Source organism: Alosa pseudoharengus, unplaced genomic scaffold (assembly GCF_046254945.1).
Source record: "Alosa pseudoharengus isolate Yale_2024_CS ecotype anadromous, Long Island Sound unplaced genomic scaffold, YU_APseudo_1.1 YU_APseudo_1.1_scf_11, whole genome shotgun sequence".
NCBI classification, from domain to species: Eukaryota; Metazoa; Chordata; class Actinopteri; order Clupeiformes; family Clupeidae; genus Alosa; species Alosa pseudoharengus.
This window is the reverse complement of record NW_027468576.1, coordinates 38777858-38802857: the sequence shown is the minus strand read 5'-3', so window position 1 is coordinate 38802857 and position 25000 is coordinate 38777858. Positions and strand designations below refer to the sequence as shown.

The 25000-nt window shown below is 45.2% G+C and overlaps 3 protein-coding genes across 3 annotated transcripts in view; 1 reads left to right on the top strand and 2 right to left on the bottom strand.

Moving 5' to 3' along the window:
* LOC143117413 (regulator of nonsense transcripts 1-like) overlaps positions 1 to 5628 on the bottom strand; it is a 21729-nt gene extending 16101 nt beyond the window's left edge. The window contains exons 1-11 of the mRNA XM_076279117.1: positions 5254 to 5628; positions 4604 to 4746; positions 4303 to 4392; positions 4042 to 4209; positions 3744 to 3924; positions 3047 to 3208; positions 2074 to 2161; positions 1701 to 1799; positions 779 to 887; positions 528 to 687; positions 1 to 115 (exon numbers count right to left, since the gene is read on the bottom strand). The exon at positions 1 to 115 is cut by the window's left edge and continues 4 nt beyond it. Coding sequence (XP_076135232.1) covers positions 1 to 115; positions 528 to 687; positions 779 to 887; positions 1701 to 1799; positions 2074 to 2161; positions 3047 to 3208; positions 3744 to 3924; positions 4042 to 4209; positions 4303 to 4392; positions 4604 to 4746; positions 5254 to 5424 — 1486 coding nt within the window. The 5' untranslated portion in view covers positions 5425 to 5628. The remainder of the gene's footprint in view (positions 116 to 527; positions 688 to 778; positions 888 to 1700; positions 1800 to 2073; positions 2162 to 3046; positions 3209 to 3743; positions 3925 to 4041; positions 4210 to 4302; positions 4393 to 4603; positions 4747 to 5253) is intronic.
* A 56-nt stretch (positions 5629 to 5684) lies between these two features.
* lsm4 (LSM4 homolog, U6 small nuclear RNA and mRNA degradation associated) lies at positions 5685 to 12332 on the top strand. The gene is made up of 5 exons (XM_076279122.1): positions 5685 to 5811; positions 6211 to 6252; positions 7586 to 7684; positions 8126 to 8309; positions 11305 to 12332. The coding sequence occupies exons 1-5, from the start codon at positions 5809 to 5811 to the stop codon at positions 11406 to 11408; spliced, it is 432 nt and encodes a 143-aa protein (XP_076135237.1). The 5' UTR covers positions 5685 to 5808; the 3' UTR covers positions 11409 to 12332.
* Positions 12333 to 15785: 3453 nt separating this feature from the next.
* Positions 15786 to 25000, bottom strand: part of rab3ab (RAB3A, member RAS oncogene family, b) — a 14081-nt gene continuing 4866 nt past the window's right edge. Inside the window, exons 2-5 of the mRNA XM_076279115.1 lie at positions 23498 to 23725; positions 18568 to 18686; positions 18356 to 18480; positions 15786 to 17802 (exon numbers count right to left, since the gene is read on the bottom strand). Of these exons, the coding sequence (XP_076135230.1) occupies positions 17612 to 17802; positions 18356 to 18480; positions 18568 to 18686; positions 23498 to 23725 (663 nt within the window). The 3' untranslated portion in view covers positions 15786 to 17611. The remainder of the gene's footprint in view (positions 17803 to 18355; positions 18481 to 18567; positions 18687 to 23497; positions 23726 to 25000) is intronic.

The following is a 25000-nucleotide window of genomic DNA, read 5'->3' as shown; positions in this document are numbered from 1 at the left end:
TGTTCTGCCTGGCCAGGTGATACACTATGGTTGCTGAGGTGACCGTTTTGCCCGTCCCAGGTGGCCCCTGAATGAGGCTCAGAGGACGCTGGAGAACCGTCTTCACCGCATACACCTGGACCAAACATCACAGAGGGATATAGCTAAGCATACACCTGGACCAAACATCACAGAGGGATATAGCTGAGCAATATGGCATGAGTGAGAGTGGCATTGCTAGCAGATATGGCTATGGCTATGACTCGGCCAACTCCTGAGATACTTGTGATGACTCATGGAATATCTCTCGTCCAATCAGAAATGAATAAATAGTTTGACTGGACCTAACTGCTGTTTAACTGTCTCTCTATCTACCTATATATGAAGCAACACAGAGAAAACCAGACACACTCCTGCATGCTTTCTAGCTCAGCTAGGACTGAAGAGAGGGAGAGATAGAAGGAGAGAGAGAAAGAGAGAGGGAGGGATAGAAGGAGAGAGATAGAAGGAGAGAGAGAGAGAGAGAGAGAGAGAGAGAGAGAGAGCACCTGAGAGTGGTTCAGGTCAGGGAGACCCTGGGCAGTGAAACGCTTGGGCAGCTGGCACTTGATGATGACATCCTCCACCTCGTGGCCCAGGAGCTTGTGGTAGATGTAGCCAGACACGGAGGTCTCGTCCACAGCAAAGGTCTTCAGGGCACTCTGCATTCTGTCAACACACAAAACACAACAAGCGGTTAGAAGCATCCACAAACATAGAAAAAGCGTCAGTCAAAATGAACACTAACTATATTACTCACCGATCAAAGGAGGTGGACTTCCACACAAAATCCACCTGGAAGTTGTGTGTGACCTCAATGGGTGCTCCAACGCTGCTTCGCAATTCAATTGCAATCTCATCTCCATAATCTTAGCAAAGCGGTCAAGGACTGCGACTTTGGTTAGACCCCGCCCCCAAATCCAACACCAATAGTTCAAACACTTGACAAGTACAAGTAGTATGTCCCAGTGACTTCAGGAGAAACTGCTGATCTTCAAAAGAAGTATACTAACTACAAGTAGAACACTTGAGGGGTATACTAACTACAAGTAGTACGTCCCAGTGACTTCAGGATAAACCGCTGATCTTCAAAAGAACACTTTACTGCATGTATTGCGCCTGAAGTGAGTGACATATTGTTTTGAGATCAGTTACCTGGGTAAGCCAGTAACAAGGCTTCATAGTATACCCCACAGCCTATAGCTCTTGTTCATAGTATACCCCACAGCCTATAGCTCTTGTCCATAGTATACCCCACAGCCTATAGCTCTTGTCCATAGTATACCCCACAGCCTATAGCTCTTGTTCATAGTATACCCCACAGCCTATAGTATACTTCATAGTATACCCCTCAGCCTATAGCTCTTGTTCATAGTATACCCCACAGCCTATAGCTCTTGTTCATAGTATACCCCACAGCCTATAGTATACTTCATAGTATACCCCTCAGCCTATAGCTCTTGTTCATAGTATACCCCACAGCCTATAGCTCTTGTTCATAGTATACTCCTCAGCCTATAGTATACTTCATAGTATACCCCTCAGCCTATAGCTCTTGTTCATAGTATACCCCACAGCCTATAGCTCTTGTTCATAGTATACCCCTCAGCCTATAGCTGTTGTTCTTGGCATATTCCCTCACGGCTGTTTTTGCTTTTACCCCACATGAGCTGAAAAGATACTGTCTGGTACTTTGATGACGTGTCCGATCCCTTTCCACAGCGGAGCCAGATCACCTTTATACCTGAGACAGATCTCATCTCCCTGCATCAGCCGCATATCTGATCACAAACAAACACAAGTAGTAAACAGGGGGAAAAAACAAACAAACAAACAAAACACACACACACACAGTTTTACTCCCAAATAACAATAATGGATGGGAACCACCAACATGCACTACTAAACTAATGACTTACACTGGACACACAGACAAATAAAACTAAAATAAAATTAAAAAAGATGCAGCATGATTGGCATGCATGCAATGCAGGACTCAAGGTAATGAGCAGCACAACCACAGGAGAGCAGGCAATAAAAAGCTGGATGAATTACCACCTGAATCCGTCTTGGGTAATGAGAAATAAGCAATCCGCTTTTTATTCAGTCCCAGGTCCCACCTGACAGTTATATTGTCTTGGGTCTGTGGAGAAGTAACACAATTGTCAGTCAGTGCAGAGTGAGTGAATGATGCCAGTTGAGACCTACTGCAGTCCACATGGCATTGCCCACATAAAAAAAGACCTAATACATGCTGCCAATGAAATTAGCTCAGTACTTAGGACACCCAACTGGTGCTGGGTGTGTTGGTGCCTTAAAAGCAGATAGTATTCTGGAGTGCAGGGATGCACTTCCTCTGACTAGAGACAGCTAGAGCATTAGAACTGAGCCAGTGATGCACTTCCTCTGACTAGAGACAGCTAGAGCATTAGAACTGAGCCAGTGATGCACTTCCTCTGACTAGAGACAGCTAGAGCATTAGAACTCAGCCAGTGATGCACTTCCTCTGACTAGAGAAAGCTAAGGCATTAGAACTCAGCCAGTGATGCACTTCCTCTGACTAGAGACAGCTAGAGCATTAGAACTGAGCCAGAGACGCACCACACCTCGTACGCTATTGGATGTCCATCAACGGCTGTGTTTACATGCACTTCAGTATCCCAGCTATGATCGGGATTTTGAAGTATCCTGGTTTAGTGTTTGCGCATGTAAACATCATGTCTCGATTTCAGAACCCCGGATGAGCTCTTATCCCGGATTATGAGAAATTCAGTTATGCTAGCTAGTAGCTAGTACTCTATAAGATGCTGAGATACTATTCCGTGTACACCTTATGCCGGAGAGTGGCTGACTACATACGTAGAGCTCTATTGCTGGTAACTGGTATGCTAATATTTATCATGTGTAAAGGGATATTAATAACCAGGTTCTCTGTCTTCATACAAACAGCACAAATATAATCAAAACAAGAACAGGCCTCATAACTGGGACACTTAAGTCCATGTAAACTCAGTCCACTGTGGCATACCTGGGACTCTTTGAGCTTCTTGTCATAGTCGGCCTCCAGCTTGACCAAAGGCCCAAAGATGTTCTGGTACTGGTAGGCGTCCTCGTAACGCAGCAGCACGTGCTGCGGCTCCTCATCCACTCCGGGCTTCTCCAGGTCCTCCAGGGTCGCCGTGGGGTTGTCCTGAGAGCACAGCACATCAGAGGGATTATTTAAAGCACAGCACTCTTGACCAAGTGTCTAACAAGCACAGCACTCTTGACCAAGTGTCTAACCAACTTGAGTATAATGTTAATATAACTTCTAAAACTGATAGTTCCGGTCCTTGATTGTGATTGGCTGAAATCACGTTTGATGCCGTTAAAATCCAGCATAAACATACACCCTGACCGCATTTCGTTCTATATTACTGAGCTACCATAACTGATACAAACGCTAGCGCGTCGTGCCTTACAACGTCCCTTAGCTGTTGTAGAATCAGTGTAACCTACAGCCTCTCGGGGCTTATTGCTTAATTAACCACCAGATCATTTGACTGAAAGACAATGGACATGCTGAACTGGTGTCCCGAGTAATGCTGGCTTATTAAGCTTATAAAAAAAAAGCATTTATCTTGGTTATAAACAAATGCTTTTCAGACTTCAGACCAGCAATCAACCCATCTCCAACGCCAGTGAACAGCACCACCAGAGAGGGCTGCTGTAAGTTGCGGTCGAACCTTCCAGAGCTCCTCCAGCTTGTTGATCTGCTGGGCGGCGATCTGGCGAGCGCGGAGCTGCTCGTGCTCCGAGGGGATCTTCACCAGCCAGGACAGGAAGCAACGGTCCTGGATCAGCGGCTGCCACTGAGAGCTGTCCCAGTTGATGTCCTTCAGGCTGCTCTGACTGGCACACGGCTGCCTGTGCGTGGACATGACAGCGCTCCGATTTAGTCAGGACAAAAACACGCTACGGGCGCTACATCACCGTACAGCCGGTCGGCCAAGACGACACCCCGTGAGCGTCAGCGGGACTCACCTGCACAGGAGCACGACCACGGAGTCGGCCTTGGCTGGGATGAAGCCGAGGAGGAAGACGTTGCGGCAGCCGCAGTTGTAGCACTCTAGCACTGTCTCTCCCAGGGGCCCATCCTTGTGGAGAGTCACCTCCTTACACTTGGCTCTCACCAGGTGGTTCACAATGTGGCTGCAAAACAGAATCAATAACGATTCATCTCTGAGCTGAAGCTGCCTAAATTGCTGTGGACATGATCGACTTTGATTCTAGCATGCACTGTACCTTCCAGAGGTGTTGCCTCTCCCATTGCAGAACCACTTCTTGCTCGTGTTGCAGTACACAACACATGCTGGATCATGGATACCGCAGTAGCTATAGAGAGGAGAATACAGGATATTAAAGCATTGTGGTGTTGATGGTAATGGAACACAAATCACACATTAAATGAAAAAAAAGAGAGATCCCATTACAAAAGTATTAACCAATAGGCTACATCACATTAACGCAAGCTACTTCAAGCCTGGAGGGATTTTGAGGATTTTCTTTTTGGCATCACTAAATAGACGCCATGAGGAAACCTGACCTGCAGGCATGCAGCGGGAGATCCTTGGTGTAATAGGCATCCTCCTCATCTTCTTCAAAGTTCAGTTCCGCTAAAAGTTGACTTGTTTTAGCAACAGAGTCATCAAGTGGTCCATTCTGTAAAACTTCGTCGGGGCCATTTACCTAAACAAACACACAGAGTTGATACCATGTTATCTAACAGTAAGTCAATAGACAGTCCATACAAAACAAAATAAATATACGAATACGTCTGGCATCTGAGAGGCTTTCTCGGCATACATGTTTCTGCTATCCAACGTTAGCCATCCCAGTAGTGGCAGGCGCAATGTGGTTTCACTGGGGCCATGATACCTAGCTAGCAGCATGCTATCTATAGCAATGCTGTCGATATGTTGGCTAGCATAGCTCACCTGCTGCGCGGCGCTGCCTAACGTTATCTTTTGATAAGCAGATAGCTATCATTTTCAGTTGAGATAAAAAGCCAAATGCATTGCCACTGCCTTATAAAAATCACATTGCTAGCAAGTAAGGTAACTTACAGTTAGTGCTCGCTAGTGTTAGATTAGTGTTAACATTAGCTATGAGCCAAGCGCTTGCTAGCAACTACCGTATGCTAATCTAGATTTGGAGAGCAAAGGTAAACATAAACCCGTAAGGAATATTACAAACCTGATTATCCAGCTGACTCTGAGTTTGGCCTTGAGTTTGCGTTTGACTAGGCAATGTAAAATCAGTGAATTCATATTCAGAGCCTTGAGTGTCAGCTCCGAGCAACTCAGTTTCCTCGGTATCCAGGAAGGTTAGAGTCTGAGAACTCGGCCCATACGCTTCCACACTCATCTTCACAAGTTGACAGTGGTTTGCAAGACACTGTTGTATCTATACACGGGGTTATTTAAATCCGTCGCCAGCTATTTTATCTATTTATCGCAGAAGATTTCCAATGAAAAACTCGAGCATTTATAATCTAGTAAGCAAGCTAGATTCGAACACAAACAGAATTTGGAATCAGAAGAAAATAAACGGAAAGCTCGGCTCGAGGTCTTCTTTCACTCTAGTGACGAACTTCCTAGCGCCATGCTCCGGACATGCGTACATAAACCACAGATTGTGTATGTGTGCACTCACTCACCTAGCACTTGAATACAGGGATCTAGCTAGTTGGTACAGGGTGCATTATATCCCTATTATTATACGTAGAATCACATAACCTAAGGTCCTGCAATGGTGAGTAAGCAATATTTTATAAGCCACGACATTTAATACACTCTATTTAGAGCAAACAGCATATACTTTGGGGGAGGGAAGGATTGTGAGCTAGCCAGCTAATTCTGACCGGCTAACTTGTGGCTAGCGCTCAATGCGAAAGGGGGCATACGATTGTTAACCTTTTAATGAAATTGACGAGAGACATATACACTTGTATACATACTGGTGGCTCATACGCTTCAATTAGCATGTGTTAGATATAACTTGATGTATCTTAGCCCTCTTGCTGCATGCAAGACATGGATAGCGTGTCACCTAATTAGCAGTCCATGCTAAGAGTTAGCTGCATACACATAAGGAGTTCATGATGCTTGTATCAAACTCTGTCATGTAAGTAAATGTGTTTTTCGTCCACAGTTACCTCTATCTTTGTTGAAGACCGCGCAGAACCACCCAATGGTACGACATACTTTCCATATCACTGATTATAGTAGTGATGCCATGCAATGCTACTGGAGTACGATACTTAGCAGTGTATACTGATGTGATTTGTATTCTCCGACTTTACCCAGATTATAGACTATAGGGTTTCTTTACTCTTTGATTTAATTGTTGCTATGTGTATAAGTACAATTCTTGAATTTCCCCTGGGGATCAATAAAGTATCTATCTATCTAGTAACCTACACTTATTTTATCTCTTTAATTCGTCAATGTGATGGCGAGATGTGTTTGGGTATGTTACTGTTGCCTACTTCATAACCTTAGTGAAAGGCTCTCTCTACAGCTGCTCAAAGATGGCTTTGCTGGTAATGTTGTTTTTGATGGTAAATAAATTGTCTTGATTGTTGATTGGCCGCTGTGGGAAATCCCCTACCTATTAGCACAAGGAATTGAACACCTCTCCTGTGTGTATTTGAAATGACTGTTTACAACAGACATCACTGATACAAGCCACCAAGACTGATCTAAGATCATTAAGTGGAAGAGGGTGTAATGCTAAAGGGCAATAGTAGCTTTAAATGGCATACTCCGTAATAAATTTTTACCCAAATAAAAAATGATCTCAGTAGAAGGGGGTCACTCGCGCTTCAGCCTGGTTGGTGCTCACGAAACAGGACGCAGAAGTCAAACCGACTTGGAAGACGCATGGGCATCAAAACGTTAGTCGGTTTGCACTAGGCTAATAAAAATCACATTAAGCATTGTGTGCTCCGGTCCTGCTCCTTGGCTCTTGTTAGACCTTAGATCTCCCTTTTTAAAAAATGATCTCACTTTATTTTGAGTTTAGATATATCTAAGTTCCTGTGGTAGTTTTGCCTCACTCCCAATATGCCAGAGCAGTGGGCCAGCAGAGACCCTCCCTCTCTCTAGATCACTGGGCATCCCAGTGCCCCGATGTCCGCTTTAGTCCTGTGCGTATCGTTTTATTATCAGGTAACGCATGGTTATGGTATGGGGATGTACAGCTACATCTGCTCCTCTTGACTCAGGATCTAGTAGCAATGACATGATATGTCCATTTCTATATGAAGAGTTCAGATGCAAAACCCTCTAAACGCCACCTCCGTCAAAAATGACATAACGATGGTGAGTGAATGCTCTCCACACACAGTATACGTTAAATAATTTGTATGCAAAAACCAATAGGAGCCTAATGGAAAAAAATGCTTGTTTAAAAGGAAGTGGTTAGAGGGTTTTGAATCTGAACTCTTCATATCCAGTCATTGGGCTCTACTAGTAGGGTGAGTGAGGTCACAGTGATGTGACTCGGTGTTGCCTTTTATTTTCAGTTGGTGGAACTGAAGAATGGAGAAACCTACAACGGCCACCTGGTCAGCTGTGACAACTGGATGAACATCAACCTCAGAGAAGTCATCTGCACCTCCAGGGTAAATGCCTGGATCTGAAATAGCTTTACTTTATATGGCAGCTCTGTTTTTTATTTGACATATCATTGTGAAATAAGTCCCTTCAGGGCAAAGCAAGACCGTCCGGTTCGCCCTGTCGGGACTTATTTTCCTGATAATGACCAGCATTCCATACATTATCCCTTACCTAATCAGAACTTTAGCGTGCGCAATCTGTACCATAGAACTAGCTTAAACAGACGATCGGGAATGTTACTGTTTCTTCTTAGAATATTATAATAGCTTGTAATATATTTTAATATTAAAATATATTACAAGCTATTATAAAAGTATTTTAAAATAGCTATGCACCACACACAGTTCAATCCAGAGTACAATTCACATGACCACCACAAGGTGGCAGTATTACCCCAGCAGTTTCTCAGTTGTGTGTGGCTCTCTGCGCCTCGTCTCTGTGTGCAGGATGGTGATAAGTTCTGGAGGATGCCTGAGTGCTATATCAGGGGCAGCACCATCAAGTACCTGCGCATCCCCGACGAGATCATCGACATGGTGAAGGAGGAGGTGGTGTCCAAGGGCCGCGGCCGCGGAGGCATGCAGCAGAACAAGCAGCAGGGCAAGGGCCGAGGCGGCGGAGCAGGCAGAGGTACCACACACACCACACACACTACACACACACACCACACCATACACACCACACACACACACACACACACACTACACCACACACACACTACACCACACACACCACACACACCACACCACACCACACCACACCACACCACACCACACACACCACACACACACACACACACACCACACACACACACACACACACACACACACACACACACACACACACACACACACTACACACACACCACACCACACCACACACACACACACACACACACTACACACACACAATACACACACAATACACACACCACACCACACACACACACACACACACACACACCACACACACACACTACACACACCACACCACACACACTACACACACACCACACACTACACACACACCACACACCACACCACACCACACACACACACTACACACACACACTACACACACACACTACACACACACCACACCACACCACACCACACTACACACCATACACACACACACACACACTACACACACCATACACACACACACACACACTACACACACCACACCACACACACTACACACACACCACACCAGACAGTGGCCGCGGGGGATGCAGCAGAACAAGTGGAGCAGGCAGAGGTACCACACACACACACACTACACACACACACTACACACACACCACACGCACACACACACACCACACACACTACACCACACATGGTGTATGTAATGGGGTCCTCATAGGACCTCAAGGCTTGGTGTGTGTAATGGGGTCCTCATAGGGACCCAAGGCTTGGTGTGTGTAATGGGGTCCTCATAGGGCCCCAAGGCTTGGTGTGTGTAATAGCACCCTTACACACACACACTACACACACACCACACCACACCACACCACACACACACACACACACACACTACACACACACAATACACACACAATACACACACAATACACACACCACACCACACACACACACACACACACACACACCACACACACACACTACACACACCACACCACACACACTACACACACACCACACACTACACACACACCACACACCACACCACACCACACACACACACTACACACACACACTACACACACACACTACACACACACCACACCACACCACACCACACTACACACCATACACACACACACACACACACACTACACACACCATACACACACACACACACACTACACACACCACACCACACACACTACACACACACCACACCAGACAGTGGCCGCGGGGGATGCAGCAGAACAAGTGGAGCAGGCAGAGGTACCACACACACACACACTACACACACACACTACACACACACCACACACACACACACACACCACACACACTACACCACACATGGTGTATGTAATGGGGTCCTCATAGGACCTCAAGGCTTGGTGTGTGTAATGGGGTCCTCATAGGGACCCAAGGCTTGGTGTGTGTAATGGGGTCCTCATAGGGCCCCAAGGCTTGGTGTGTGTAATAGCACCCTTACTGAGAAGCCCCTGGCTGCAGCTTGCAGATCGTGGGGCAGAGCTCAACGTTGAGCCCGCCTACCTTCAGCACCTCTTCTCACACTGGCCTGGTTTCCTACTGTCCAAGTTATATTTCACAACATAATCTCTAAGAAGATTGCCTAAATCTATAAAAGCATTTTCTCAACTTCAAGAGAAAAAACACGGAGGTTAGACTCTCGCTGTTAGGCTAACAGTACTGGGTAGGAAAGCCTATAATGCGTAGGGGAGAACTGGTGCAATTGTAACAATGTTTTATTCTCAAGATATGGTGTAGCTACGGAAACGTAAATAGATTATATCATGTAATTATGTATAATCTTACAGCCATCGAAACATGAATGGTCTACTTAAATACGACCAGAGATATTAAGTAGGGCTGTCGAAATAATTGATTAATTTTGATTAATTAATTTGAGAATTAATAAATGAATTTGTGTTGATAAAAATAAAGTGTTGATTAAAATAAAGTCCTCTGCAATGTCTGCATCAAGGAATTTGCATATCACCAGAGTTTGTCAACTCTAAAGTCGCACATCAATGCAAAGAAATAGTGTTGACATTGAAGGGAGTGTTAATTTATTTTCATTGTGTACCCTAGGTTATATCTGTGGCCTGAAATGCCTTGTGTGTAAAAAAAAAACTTCTTCCCAAAGCACTTTTGAATTTCTTTCCTCAGCATATTAGGTCATATCATAGATTACTGTATTATGGCCATTAGTGAAAGTTTGAGTGAGAGTTTTTGAACTTTAATGTCACTAATGCGGATTATTCAGTGATTCATTTGAATTTAAATATTTAAAATACTTTCACAGCAAAAATTATATATGCGATTAATTTAGATAAATTAATCACAGAGTATGTAATTAATTCGATTAAAATTTTAATCGTTTTTAATTTTTAACCCTGTAACCCAGTTTGTCTCTATGGCAAAATGAACTTTTTCGCGCAAACACTTCTGATTGCGAGTTATGGATTTTGATTTTTGGGCAGCGATCTCACCCAGCAACCCCATTTAACACAGCAACTTGAAATATCACTAAACTATTCAGAAGAAAATACAGATAGGCTAGAGATAAATTGCATTGATAATGTTATTGCTATAGGCCTATGTTTATGCAGACTGGATGTAATGATCTTTATAGCGTAGCCTAGGCCTACTTAGATTACCCAAGAAACGCCAATGGTGTACAGATTCTAGAAGGCTAGGGGGGAAGGGACATGATTAACGTGGGCAGTAGTCCAAGGAGGATACGCTTTTATAGAGTTAAGCATTCTTCCTTGAGAAAAATTGAACTCCGAGTCCGGGTAAACAGACGCACAGAGAGGACGGGGAATGACGAGCTGATTTTGGGCTGAGCTCATCGTTGCGCTCCGCCCCACATTGAGCCCAGCCCCGATCTGCAAGCTGCAGCCAGGGGTACTTGCCCTCACTAATGTGCTGCTCTGTTTCGTTGTCGCCCCCTGCAGGTGTGTTTGGAGGCCGCGGCAGGGGCATGCAGGGAGTGGGCCGAGGGCAGCAGATGGAGAAGAAGCCGGGCAAACCACAGGGCGTGATGAAGAACCAGCACTAAGAGGAGAAGCCCTCTCTACCCACACACACCACACACACACACACACACACACACACACACACCCTCACCCCCACCACAGGGCGTGATGAAGAACCAGCACTGAGAGGAGAAGCCGTCTCTACACCCGCCCACCCCCTCTCCACCCCCTCTCCACCCGCTCTCCACACCCTCACCCACTCGCCATCCATTTACACAGTTTGTAAACAGTAAAAGATCTACGGCGCCCATAAAGGGACATATGTTATTCAAGTTTGCAGTAGCGTGCGCACCAGAAGCTTTTACATGCGTACCAGAACTTTCTCGTGCTCACCAGAAATTTCTCGTGCTCACCAGAAACTCGAAACTCCTAGGAGGACCTGGGCAATTTTTTTTGTACGTTTTTTGTGAGCATGATAAACTAGCTGGTACGCACCAGAAACTTAGGAGGAAAAACAAACATTGCACATGGCTCTTTAGGGGATCCGTAGACATCTGAGCCAGCTGGTAGTTTTAGTTTGCTGCTGTGTTTTTTTTTTTTAGCTCTCTGGTTTCGTCACTGCTACGTCTGGACTGACCGCTTCTTTCTGCCCATTTCTGTTTCACACAGTTCAAGAATATTCATGAAATTCATTTAATCGTTCGTTCATTCACTCGATTCATTCATTCATTCATTCAGGATTTTAAAGTCCCCAAGTAGAACATGACGGCCCTGCGGCCGTTTCCTTTGCCTTTTTTATTGTTAACTATGTTGTGTGCTGATCGTTGTATTTCCAAACAATTACTGGAGACATTGTAAAGACATCACAGGATGCTTTTTTGTTAGGTTTTGAATATCATTGAATGACTGTCATACGTTTTCAAGGGTTTTGCTTTAGATATGGAGAACAGCCTGATGTTTTAATTTATTTACAAGGGCACTGTAAATAAATATTTTTGTTAACCTTTTCAGTTGTGTGGAATTTGCCCTCATTTATTTATGCATTGCAAGGCCCAAGTTCCCAGTGCATGCATCTTTTACTCTCAAAAAATCTCTATTGCCAGAGTAGAAGTATTCACACAGTCCGAGCTGCATTTGATAGGTGCATGTCATCCCCAGCGACCAATGTGCTCTCCCTGCTGTCACCTCCGTGTATGTGTTTCTGTTGCCATGGCGATGCCGGAGCCCTGGTGTGCGGAGAGGCTGCCGAAGTAGCAAGTCTGAAGACGTGCTGTGCTGGCTTCCCCGGGGATATCCGAGTGTGTTTAATGGGCAGACGACGGTGTGTGTGCTGGAGCTAAAGAACTAATGCTTTTCAGTGATGGATTAATGCATTTGCAGCCACACTGCTCCCCCTGTTGATGGATTAGTGCACTTGCAGCCACACTGTCGCCCCCCCCCTCATGTGTTCTCCTGTTGGCATACACAGCGCAGTATACGTGCAGTGCAGGCTTGATCATGTCTCCTGTAGTAAATATCAACATGTTAAATGCTTAAGAGCAGTAATATATAGAGCAGTGTGATGGCAGGCAGGGTGATATAGAGCAGTAATATATAGAGCAGTGTGATGGCAGGCAGGGCTATATAGAGCAGTAATATATAGAGCAGTGTGATGGCAGGCAGGGTGATGTACAGTAGAGCAGTAATATATAGAGCAGTGTGATGGCAGACAGGGCTATATAGAGCAGTAATATATAGAGCAGTGTGATGGCTGGCAGGGCTATATAGAGCAGTAATGTATAGAGCAGTGTGATGGTTGGCAGGGCTATATAGAGCAGTAATATATAGAGCAGTGTGATGGCTGGCAGGGCTATATAGAGCAGTAATATATAGAGCAGTGTGATGGCTGGCAGGGCTATATAGAGCAGTAATATATAGAGCAGTGTGATGGCTGGCAGGGCTATATAGAGCAGTAATATATAGAGCAGTGTGATGGCTGGCAGGGCTATATAGAGCAGTAATATATAGAGCAGTGTGATGGCAGGCAGGGTGATATACAGTAGAGCAGTAATATATAGAGCAGTGTGATGGCAGACAGGGCTATATAGAGCAGTAATATATAGAGCAGTGTGATGGCTGGCAGGGCTATATAGAGCAGTAATATATAGAGCAGTGTGATGGCAGACAGGGTGATATAGAGCAGTAATATATAGAGCAGTGTGATGGCTGGCAGGGCTATATAGAGCAGTAATATATAGAGCAGTGTGATGGCAGGCAGGGCTATATAGAGCAGTAATATAGAGCAGTGTGATGGCAGGCAGGGCTGCTGAGAGCTGTGGTTGGCTTGGGACGGGAGCCTGTGGGAGGGACTTAATGGAGATTGATGAGGGCGGGACTTAATGGAGATTTATGAGGGCGGGAGCCTGTGGGAGGGACTTAATGGAGATTAATGAGGGTGCTGCCTTCCTGGTGCCCCCTGCGTGGCCATAATAGGGGAAGTTTGGAGGAGCTGAGAGAGGAGTGCCTTTGAGTGCCCCTAATTAACAGCATAAGGATTTAAATCAGCTCTTGTGTGGTACAGAACAGGACACCAGCGTATGGCAAGTGTTTCAGTTAAAGAGGCGCAGGGAAGAGACTGTCAGTCATCACTCATATCTGTCTTTGAAGAAAGGATGGCCAGTCAACCGACGCTCAAACAGCATTTGGTGAGAAATCAAGTCCAAATGCAGCCTAAATACAGTGTATCAATAAGGGTGATTATAGGTGCCTTTGGGCCACATCCTCTCCATTAACTATGGCAGGACAGGCCAGATATATAACAGACCCTCCTCTCGGTCCAGTTTTGTCTCTAGATCTGATTTGTCATGTGTCATATTCTCAATGGATGACTTTTTCCAACCCATAATGCACTGCACTGATGACCAGCACAGATAGAGGTGTTTGCAGTCTCGTGTACTCTGCCCTCTAGTGGCCGTTCAATTCTCAGCAGAAGAGGCAAATATCCACACGTACCTCCATGGAGAAGTTGAGGTTTGTGTTGCAAAACCATGTGAAACCATCGCTCTTGCATCCTGCACTTTCATACACAATCTACATTCATCAGATAGCTTAGTGAGTGCTTTCATCTGCAATGTGTCACAATAGCTACAATAAACATGGTAACAATATCTAGGCAGATTAAAACAATAATAAATAGTGGGAGAGGACGTACCATTACACCACAGTCTTCCCAGTCAATGGCCACAGCTGGAGCCCCAAATTAAGACACACTGGGAGACGACACTGGGGGGTCAATTCCAACTAAGGGGATACTTTTATGACCCCGCCCCCTCCATTATATTCATGATTATGCACTGATGTAACTTGCAATCTATCTGATGCAATTACCTAGGCTTCTAAACATGTCAATATGCAAGAGACTAAATCGTTGTAACACAGTTTATTTCATTTTATTTATTCATTTATCATTTGAATTATTTCCACAACAGTTTGATATTTTTTTTCACAATTTAACATTTTGACACCATTTCCCCTATTGTAATAACAGTACATGAACTACTGCATAACATGTTTTTTAAATTTTATATCAGTAAATATTGTCTTTTTTTCCCTCACATTAGAAAACAAAGTTTAAAAAAGGATGTAAACCAGGTCAAAAGAAATGCTGAGCATGTTATCTCATTTGACTCACATTTGGAAAGAATTTGAATGATTGAGTTGGTGGGCATAGCTGGGTCTAGAGGGCACAGAAAACCAAAACTGGACCGCTGACCCCTGACCTCTATGACCCAGCAGCAGATAAGAGGCAGGCGAGGAGAGGGTCAGTGAGTGCTAAACACACTGAGCATGGCCTCTGTTACAAGCCCTCTCGCTCAGTTTGCCAACATTTACGCAGTTGTGGCGATGCATTTCTAACCACTGGGAGTGTGAGCGAAGCTGAGACCTCCGTCATTTAAACACATGAGATTGAAGCACACAGCACCATTACATGAGTATCACTGAGACCCTGCAGATTGGGATTTGCAATACATACAACTGGGGAGTACAACTGTTAAAAAACAGTTAAGAGCTTTTCATTTCACTGGTTGCCAACGGTTTGATGTTGTGCAGTCATTGTTACAATAGAAGATGACTCAGCCTGTTCAGATATGATCATGAAAGAAACGGAGATGAATAAACATGTAGCCTATTCCACATGGTGACTTACGGATCTATTTGAGTTTGACTGCCTGTAATCTCATTAACACTGAAAAAGATGCTTCTTTATACAGAATATTGCTTTGTAATAAAGTGACACATTCATTCACAAGCAGGCACACACAAAAGCTGAACATTTTTACATTTTTTTCATTTTTCATTTTTGCAAGCTTGTCAATACAACACAATCCACTCTTAAATCAAACGACGTGAATCTATTTACATGAATAAGAACGTCAGGGAACGCAGCAACAGAACACAGCGAATGAGCGGGGGGGGGGGGGGGGTGCACGTCGACACATCTGCATACAGCTTAAACTAGAATCAAAACAGCCTTTGCTGCAAACCCTCCTTCTGAGACGAGTAAACAGGGCAGTTATATAATTTAGCCAATCTCCCCATAATCATATTCATAGAACAGAGAAATTCCTTTGAATAATATTCGCCATTGTGGTCTGCACAAGCCATTCTGAAGTCAATACATCACTCATGCCAGCCCCTACTCAAGTCCCCGTCACATGCACTGGGACAAAATCCCAGTGACATAAAGAATCATGTGTTCATTCGGGATTCAGCAAACAGCTATACTTATCTGTATAGCAAATGAATGGATGCAGATGCGTCTTCTCTGACATTTACACGATGGATCACCACTGCTGCCTATTTATACACTGAAGTTGATGTTCGCCACATTGATGACAAAAAGGGACCACATGACTAAAAAAGACTGATGTCAGCATTGATTGTACCTCTCTTCCCTGCCACGCCACAGTACAAACCAGACGCCCACTTTTGCATAAAAGATCAAATCAGTGCTATTTCCCCCTCACACCATGGTCGTAGTTACATCACAGAAACGTTTATTTAAACACAACATTTAATGTATTGCATCTCAAGGGTGACACAAATCAATGATATTTGCAAATAAAAGTCGTAATGCAAATAAAGTAACCAGTAACATGCCAACAATTCTCTCCTTAAACATACACAGGGAATCTAGTTCTTCATCTTACTTATGCCGCTGCAGGATACCACAACGGTCACCACAACGGAGAAAGCACACCAGCCCTCAGATCGCTCAGGGGAGGCCACACACCACACGTTAGTGATGGCGAGCACATACAGAGATGAGCCTGATTGGAAAGAGCTAAAATAGATAAAAATCATTTTTTTTTACAGATCTTAGATTTAGTAGGGTTTTTACACTGCAGAAAAATCTTGATATCTCCCCATGCAAATATGCATCGCTAGATGCATCTGTTTGTCAATATGTTCCAGCTAATCTTTGTAAGCCTATCTGATAAAGCTGCATGTATCGCACTATGAAGATTTTTGGTAGTAGTCATTATGGTGGCAAAAACAGCTTGCAAAAACCAGTCATAGTCTTACGTTACTTATCTGTTGTTTTGAAAGTTCATTTGAGATGTATCTCATCTATAACATACACAATGTATATACACACCTTGAAATAAATATATAAAGATATATGTGTTCTCTAATTTTAGGTATCTATTTGTTCATATTTTCTATGCCACAAGTTTAGCTGAAATAAAGAAACACGCACGCGTACACACACACACACACACACACACACACACACACACACACACAAACCACACAAAAAATACAAAAATATAGTTTAAAGAAAACTAAAACCAACTGAAGGTGCTTGAAAGGCAGTAAGAATGAAACTCGATTAAAAATGTGCATCATATTCCACTGACTGGTCTAAATTTCAGCACAGTTTTCTCCATATTTACTAACCCTTAAAAACTAAACCAATCAGATATATGGCTTTCTTTGTCTTCCACAAAGGCCAAGGAATGCTGACGCAAGACGAGTGAATGCAGTGACTTTGCTATTTATCTGAAAGAATAAAAAAGAACAGGGCAGATGGGACACAGACGGGGACGAAGAGCACATTAGAAAGAAGCCGTTTCTTTCTTCCGGCAGCTACCGCTCGACGCGCGCTAGCTAAGGGAGAAAGGTGAGGGGGAGCCTGGCAGAAATGGTGTGTGTGATAGTGTGTGTGCGGATGTGCCTATACATGGCTGTATGCATGAGAGCCTGTGTACACTGGGAGTGTTTGTTGTTGTTGTTGTTGTCGTTTTTAGCATGCACAGTCCTGATGTGGGGCCGCTGGCTGCTCGGTCAGCTGGGGGCCCTGTTTGGCCCCCGTCACGGCAGGGTCCCCTGCGTCCAGGCTCTCGGACATCTTCTCGCAGATGATGTCCACCAGTCGCTCGAAGGTCTGCTTTACGTTGATGTTGTCTTTGGCACTGGCCTCGAAGAACTCAAACCCTGCAATGAGCACAGACGGTGAAACCCCAACTACACCCTGCCTGTCCTTAGTTTTAGCACCTATGAGAATCCTCGGTTATTTATAATTCGATAATTCGGCGCAATAATTCCATACAAAAGCTCTGTGCTGGCATTAAATGACCATGTTAGGTATCATATATCGAACGTTTGTGTCGTATTCCTGATGTAGGGCTGCAACTAACTTTTTTTTTTTATAGTCGATTAATCTGTCAGTTATGTTTCTTTATAAATCATTAAGTTGTTTGATCAATGAAATCACAGAAAATGGATGAAAACATTTTGATTAGTGTTGGCCAAAGTCTTTGTTTTCTCCACATGCAAAATATATTTAGTTCACGGTCATAGAGGAGTAAGTAAAGCTAAAAAAATATATAAATATTCAAGTTTAAGAAGCTGCACTCCGATTTAAAACCGATTAACTGATTACCAAAATAGTTGCCGATTAATTTGATAGTTGACAACTAATCAACTAATTGATTAATTGCTGCATCCCTATCCTGATGTTGAGTAGAGCAGGCATGCCTTAACTCACCCAGGTGTTCGGAGAGTTGCCGGCCCCTCTCCGCAGCCACCACTCTCTCGTCCTCCATGTCGCACTTGTTCCCCACCAGCAGCACCTGGGCGTTGTCCCAGGAGTACGTTTTGATCTGTGTCGACCTGCAGGACGACAGAATGAACAGCTCTGTAGTCACGCTCTCACAGGTTCATTCATTTAAAAACGTGTTTTAGCGAACAGGTACCCACCAGTCCTGCACGGCGTTGAAGGACTCCTCGTTGGTGATGTCGTACATAAGGATAAAACCCATAGCTCCTCGGTAGTAGGCCGTGGTGATGGTCCTGTACCGCTCCTGTCCGGCTGTGTCCTGCAAAAAAGCATATTTATATATCAAGTTTTTCGAGTTTCACTTTATTTATCCTTAGAAAAGGACATTTAGTGTGCAGCAGGGTGTCTAAAACACATACACACATACACAAAGCACCGGCAGATGCCAACAGCATTGACAGCACAGCACAGCACAGGACACACAACAACAGCACAGGACACGCAACAACAATAGAATTATTAATTATACATGTTATCAGTATATTTATCAGTTATACGTGTTATCAGTATTTAGACACGTAATTAGTTTATCTTTGGGGCTTTTTGCCTTTTTTCAGACAGGACAGTGATAAGTGACATGAAGTGAGGAGAGAGATATGGGGTGAGGGGAACAAAACTGGTGTCCGATTCAAACCCGGGTCTCTATGGGCACCTGCACCAGAATATGGTACGGACACTGACACTGACACCGCTACCTCCACCAGAATATGGTACGGACACTGACACCGCTACCTCCACCAGAATATGGTACGGACACTGACACTGACACCGCTACCTCCACCAGAATATGGTACGGACACTGACACTGCTACCTCACTAGAATATGGTACGGACACTGACACCGCTACCTCCACCAGAATATGGTACGGACACTGACACTGACACCGCTACCTCCACCAGAATATGGTACGGACACTGACACTGCTACCTCACTAGAATATGGTACGGACACTGACACTGCTACCTCACTAGAATATGGTACGGACACTGACACTGCTACCTCACTAGAATATGGTACGGGCACTGACACCTCCACTAGAATATGGTACGGACACTGACACTGCTACCTCCACTAGAATATGGTACAGGCACTGACACCTGCACTAGAATATGGTACGGACACTGATACTGCTACCTCCACTAGAATATGGTACGGACACTGACACTGCTACCTCACTAGAATATGGTACGGACACTGATACTGCTACCTCACTAGAATATGGTACGGGCACTGACACCTCCACTAGAATATGGTACGGACACTGACACTGCTACCTCACTAGAATATGGTACGGGCACTGACACCTCCACTAGAATATGGTACGGACACTGACACTGACACCTCCACTAGAATATGGTACGGGCACTGACACCTCCACTACAATATGGTACAGGCACTGACACCACTACCTCCACTAGAATATGGTACGGACACTGACACTGACACCTCCACTAGAATATGGTACGGGCACTGACACTGACACCTCCACTAAAATATGATATGGGCACTGACACTGCTACTTGGACCACCTCCTTCGACACATATATATTTAGTTCCGTTGTTTCCTCAGCCACAGGTATTATGACGTAGAAGTTGGCATGATGAGGTGGAGGAGATGGTGTGATATGGAGGAGGTGGAGGAGATGGTGTGAGATGGAGGAGATGGAGGAGGTGGAGGAGATGGTGTGAGATGGAGGAGATGGTGTTAGGTGGAGGAGGTGGTGTGAGGTGGAGATGGAGGAGGTGGAGGAGTTGGAGGAGATGGTGTGAGATGGAGGAGTGGGAGGAGGTGGTGTGAGATGGAGGAGGTGGTGTGAGGTGGAGGAGATGGTGAGAGATGGAGGAGATGGTGTTAGGTGGAGGAGGTGGTGTGAGGTGGAGGAGATGGAGGAGGTGGAGGAGTTGGAGGAGATGGTGTGAGATGGAGGAGTGGGAGGAGGTGGTGTGAGATGGAGGAGATGGAGGAGGTGGTGTGAGATGGAGGAGATGGAGGAGGTGGAGGAGATGGTGTGAGATGGAGGAGTGTGAGAAAGCCAAGGAGTCCAGATGGGCTTCTGTAGTTTTAATACAAAAAATAAAAGCCCCGTCATAAAAGGACATAACCCACACAAAATGGACTTCTGTAGTTTTGAAAATGATTAAAGATGCAGGCTGGCATCGGGTGCCGTTTTGGGAGACGAGGGGGGCTTTAATTACAGGGAAGAGCGGTAATTTTGCCATCTCAAGGGGCAAGTGACATATGCTTCAGCATATGTTGGGGTCAATTTAAGCTGTGTGTACGCACGCTCCTGCCTGTACAAACACTGGGGAAAGGCATTAATGAAATGACCCTCTCTTTAGAAGCAGGCCCTGAAAGGCCAGAGAGTGTGTGTGCCTGGACGCCAGCTATCCTCTAGCTGTCCAAACTCCTACACTCCCTCTGTCTGCGTGCTATGTGACTGATTGACAGGCCAGTCTTCAGTGAAACGCTACCGGACGCTGCGGACACTCAACACCCAGTGTGTCACACGATCCTTCTTGTTAACCCTTTATTTGCCTCATGGCAGAGACGCAGCCACTGGACAACAAGGCTTGGCATCTAAACATCCCTATCATACTGCCCCTGAAGCTCTGAGTAACCAAGTACCCTACATAGTATACCAACAAGGGAAGTATCGTAAACATACCCTAGCACATAGTATACCAACAAGGGAAGTATCGTAAACATACCCTAGCACATAGTATACCAACAGGAGAGTATGGTAAACATACCCTAGCACATAGTATACCAACAGTAGAGAATGGTAAACACACACGCAAACATCTGCTGAACAACCAAAATGGCCTCCTCATTACTGTGAGTGAGTATACTCTTGCCATGTGAGCTGTGCGTCCTTTGAAAAGCATTTGAGCTAAACTGATGCTTTGCATTCTCTCCAGGACAGGAGCCTTGGAGGGCTTCTGCACCACTGCATAGCTGCGCTGCGTTACGCCGCCCTGTGACGGGGGGCTGGGGGATGGGTGCGGCACAGCAAGGCGAGAAGAGGACAGGCAGGCGCGCGCGCGCGCGTGTGTGTGTGTGTGTCGGTGTGTGTGTGTGTGTGCGAGGGGGAAGGGAGCTCTTTCGTCACACGTCTCTCTCGCTTGCGCTATTGGCTGCTGGAGGGCCATGGGGGCACGGGCAGGCTGGGAACAGAATGAGATATCCACTCTCCTGCCTATCTGCCCCGCTACACAACGTGACTGGACCTCACTGGGGCATGTTCAGCTCAGGCTTGCCCTGCACTGGGGCATGTTCAGCTCCCTGCACTGGGGCATGTTCAGCTCGGGCTTGCCCTGCACTGGGGCATGTTCAGCTCCCTGCACTGGGGCACGTTCAGTCCTGCACTGCTCTGATTTCACCCCTCAGTGCCAGCATGCAGCTGCTCTAAGTGCTCCATATTTCCCAGCTCACTCTTAAAAAATGAATCAGACAAAACGGTTGGAGCAATACTCAATCAATGTCTTTTGTGCATAAATGAAAAGGACAGGTCTATGGATTTATGTAGTACTATTTGAAATCTGTCTATTAAAGTGCATATATATAAGTAAATAATGATACTATATAAGTACATATCAAGTAACGTCACAGTTTTCTATTATTCTAATAAAATGGTAACACTAAAGGTCTTCACACACAGATGATGACAAGAGTGCAGTCCACTCCGCTTTGGACATTTGGTTACATTCACTTCCATTGTCTTCACTACAAGCCCACACACCACAGACACATTCAGTTCCATTGTCTTCACTACAAGCCCACACACCACAGACACATTCAGTTCCATTGTCTTCACTACAAGCCCAAACACCACAGACACATTCAGTTCCATTGTCTTCACTACAAGCCCACACACCACAGACACATTCAGTTCCATTGTCTTCACACACACACCACAGACACATTCAGTTCCATTGTCTTCACACACACACCACAGACACATTCAGTTCCATTGTCTTCACTACAAGCCCACACACCACAGACACATTCAGTTCCATTGTCTTCACTACAAGCCCACACACCACAGACACATTCAGTTCCATTGTCTTCACTACAAGCCCACACACCACAGACACATTCAGTTCCATTGTCTTCACACACACACCACAGACACATTCAGTTCCATTGTCTTCACACACACACCACAGACACATTCAGTTCCATTGTCTTCACACACACACCACAGACACATTCAGTTCCATTGTCTTCACACACACACCACAGACACATTCAGTTCCATTGTCTTCACACACACACCACAGACACATTCAGTTCCATTGTCTTCACACACACACCACAGACACATTCAGTTCCATTGTCTTCACTACAAGCCCACACACCACAGACACATTCAGTTCCATTGTCTTCACACACACACCACAGACACATTCAGTTCCATTGTCTTCACACACACACCACAGACACATTCAGTTCCATTGTCTTCACACACACACCACAGACACATTCAGTTCCATTGTCTTCACACACACACCACAGACACATTCAGTTCCATTGTCTTCACACACACACCACAGACACATTCAGTTCCATTGTCTTCACACACACACCACAGACCAACCGTTACGCCGCCACCTTGTAGATTACGATCCAGTTCTTTTTTGGTCGGCGCCGCTTAATAAAATACATGGTTTATTGAATACTTGTTTATTGAATACTAGTTTACTTGTTTATTGAATACTTGTTTATTAAATACTTGTCAGCTGAAAATGTTGCCGCTGGTGTACGTGAGCAAGTGTCTTATTCCTACGTGCAGAAGCGTTTAAGCCACAACATGCAGTCGTATAAAACATGCAGAGATGCACTGGCCATCTGGCACACGGGTACTCGTCTCGATGGGCCTCCGCTCCTGTGACGCCTTCAACCATTAGAACAAAATGTCTTTCTGCGGTTTAGGTTTTTATGAGACCTGCGGGCCTGCTGTAGTGCCTGTCAATTAATCACGTATCGAGTTCAGATCACCTGGGGGGCCTTTCTAAAGGCCTTTAACGCACTTAATGTAATGCGGATGTTTTGACCAGTGCTGTCTTACCCAGATCTGCAGCTTGATTCTCTTGTCGTTCCTGTAGATGGTCTTCACCTTGAAGTCGATTCCCACTGTGCTGACGAAGGCTGGGGTGAACGAGTCGTCAGCATAGCGAAACAGGAAGCTTGTCTTACCCACGCTGCTGTTACCAATGATCAGGATCTTGAACATATAGTCAAAGTTCTGGTCGGCAGACTCCTTCTGTCCATAGCGGGCATCTGTTGCTGAGGCCATCTGAGGGGAGAGATTCAACAGATAGATTAAATAGACCAATACGTTATTGATCCCCATGGGGAAATGTAAGGGGAAAGACTGATCAGATGCTGTGAGAGATTCATTAACTGGTCAGATGCTGTGAGAGATTCAGCAGACTCATCAGATGCTGTGAGAGATTCATTAGACTGGTCAGATGCTGTGAGAGATTCATTAACTGGTCAGATGCTGTGAGAGATTCAGCAGACTCATCAGATGCTGTGAGAGATTCAGTAGACTGGTCAGATGCTGTGAGAGATTCAGCAGACTCATCAGATGCTGTGAGAGATTCATTAGACTGGTCAGATGCTGTGAGAGATTCAGTAGACTGGTCAGATGCTGTGAGAGATTCAGCAGACTCATCAAATGCTTTGCCTATCTACTGCAAGCTGAAGAGCGGGCTGGTAGTTCTAGACTCAATGGCCAGTGATTGTGTGAAAGGGGTTCAACAGAGCAACCCGAGGCTGACTAAAGGTCAAGGAGGAACAGCTACCCTGGTGTTGGGTCAACTGCTACAGCCGTGGTGAGGATGAGGCTGGTATGCAGCTCACTAAAGCAAAACATGACAGAGAGTACAGAGAGTATGGACTAAGTACAGAGAGCATTGACTAAGTACAGAGAGCATGGAGAGGTCTCGTCTGGGTTTGGGTGTGGACGGACAGTGAAGCTGGGCTGAATCAGACTCAGGCTAAAATAGAACACAGTCATTAATCCCTGCAGTGAAACTCAGGGAGTGCAACCACAGCTGAGCTATGTGATCAATATCACTTCGGCCTCGTCAGTCCAGCATTGTTTCATTCTAACATGACGGTTCACCAGCACCACCGGTCTCCTCCTAAACTGTAACGTATCTGTGGCGTAAATAGGTTAGAATATTTCTCCCAAAACTGACATTATTACAACAACACACAATCTTCCCAGACCTATCACAGAGTACCTATCACAGAGTAACAGTGTGAAGACACCGTTTCACACAAACCAGCATCTCTGGCTCTCATTTCAACACTGAACACGACACTAGAAAATATACTCCACCACCCTGGCAAACATACTCCACCACCCTGGCAAACATACTCCACCTCCCTGACAAACATACTCCACCACCCTGGCAAACATACTCCACCTCCCTGACAAACATACTCCACCTCCCTGGCAAACATACTCCACCACCCTGGCAAACATAGTCCACCACCCTGGCAAACATAGTCCACCACCCTGACATACTCCTCAGTCAGAGAGTTGTGATGTTGTCTGTTC

What these genes read in the sequence shown, in the direction of transcription:
- lsm4 (XM_076279122.1), top strand. An exon ending in CCGCGCAGAACCACCCAATG is followed by an intron (nt 6,253 to 7,585) that starts GTACGACATACT and finishes TTTTATTTTCAG; the next exon opens with TTGGTGGAACTGAAGAATGG. An exon ending in AGGCGGCGGAGCAGGCAGAG is followed by an intron (nt 8,310 to 11,304) that starts GTACCACACACA and finishes CGCCCCCTGCAG; the next exon opens with GTGTGTTTGGAGGCCGCGGC.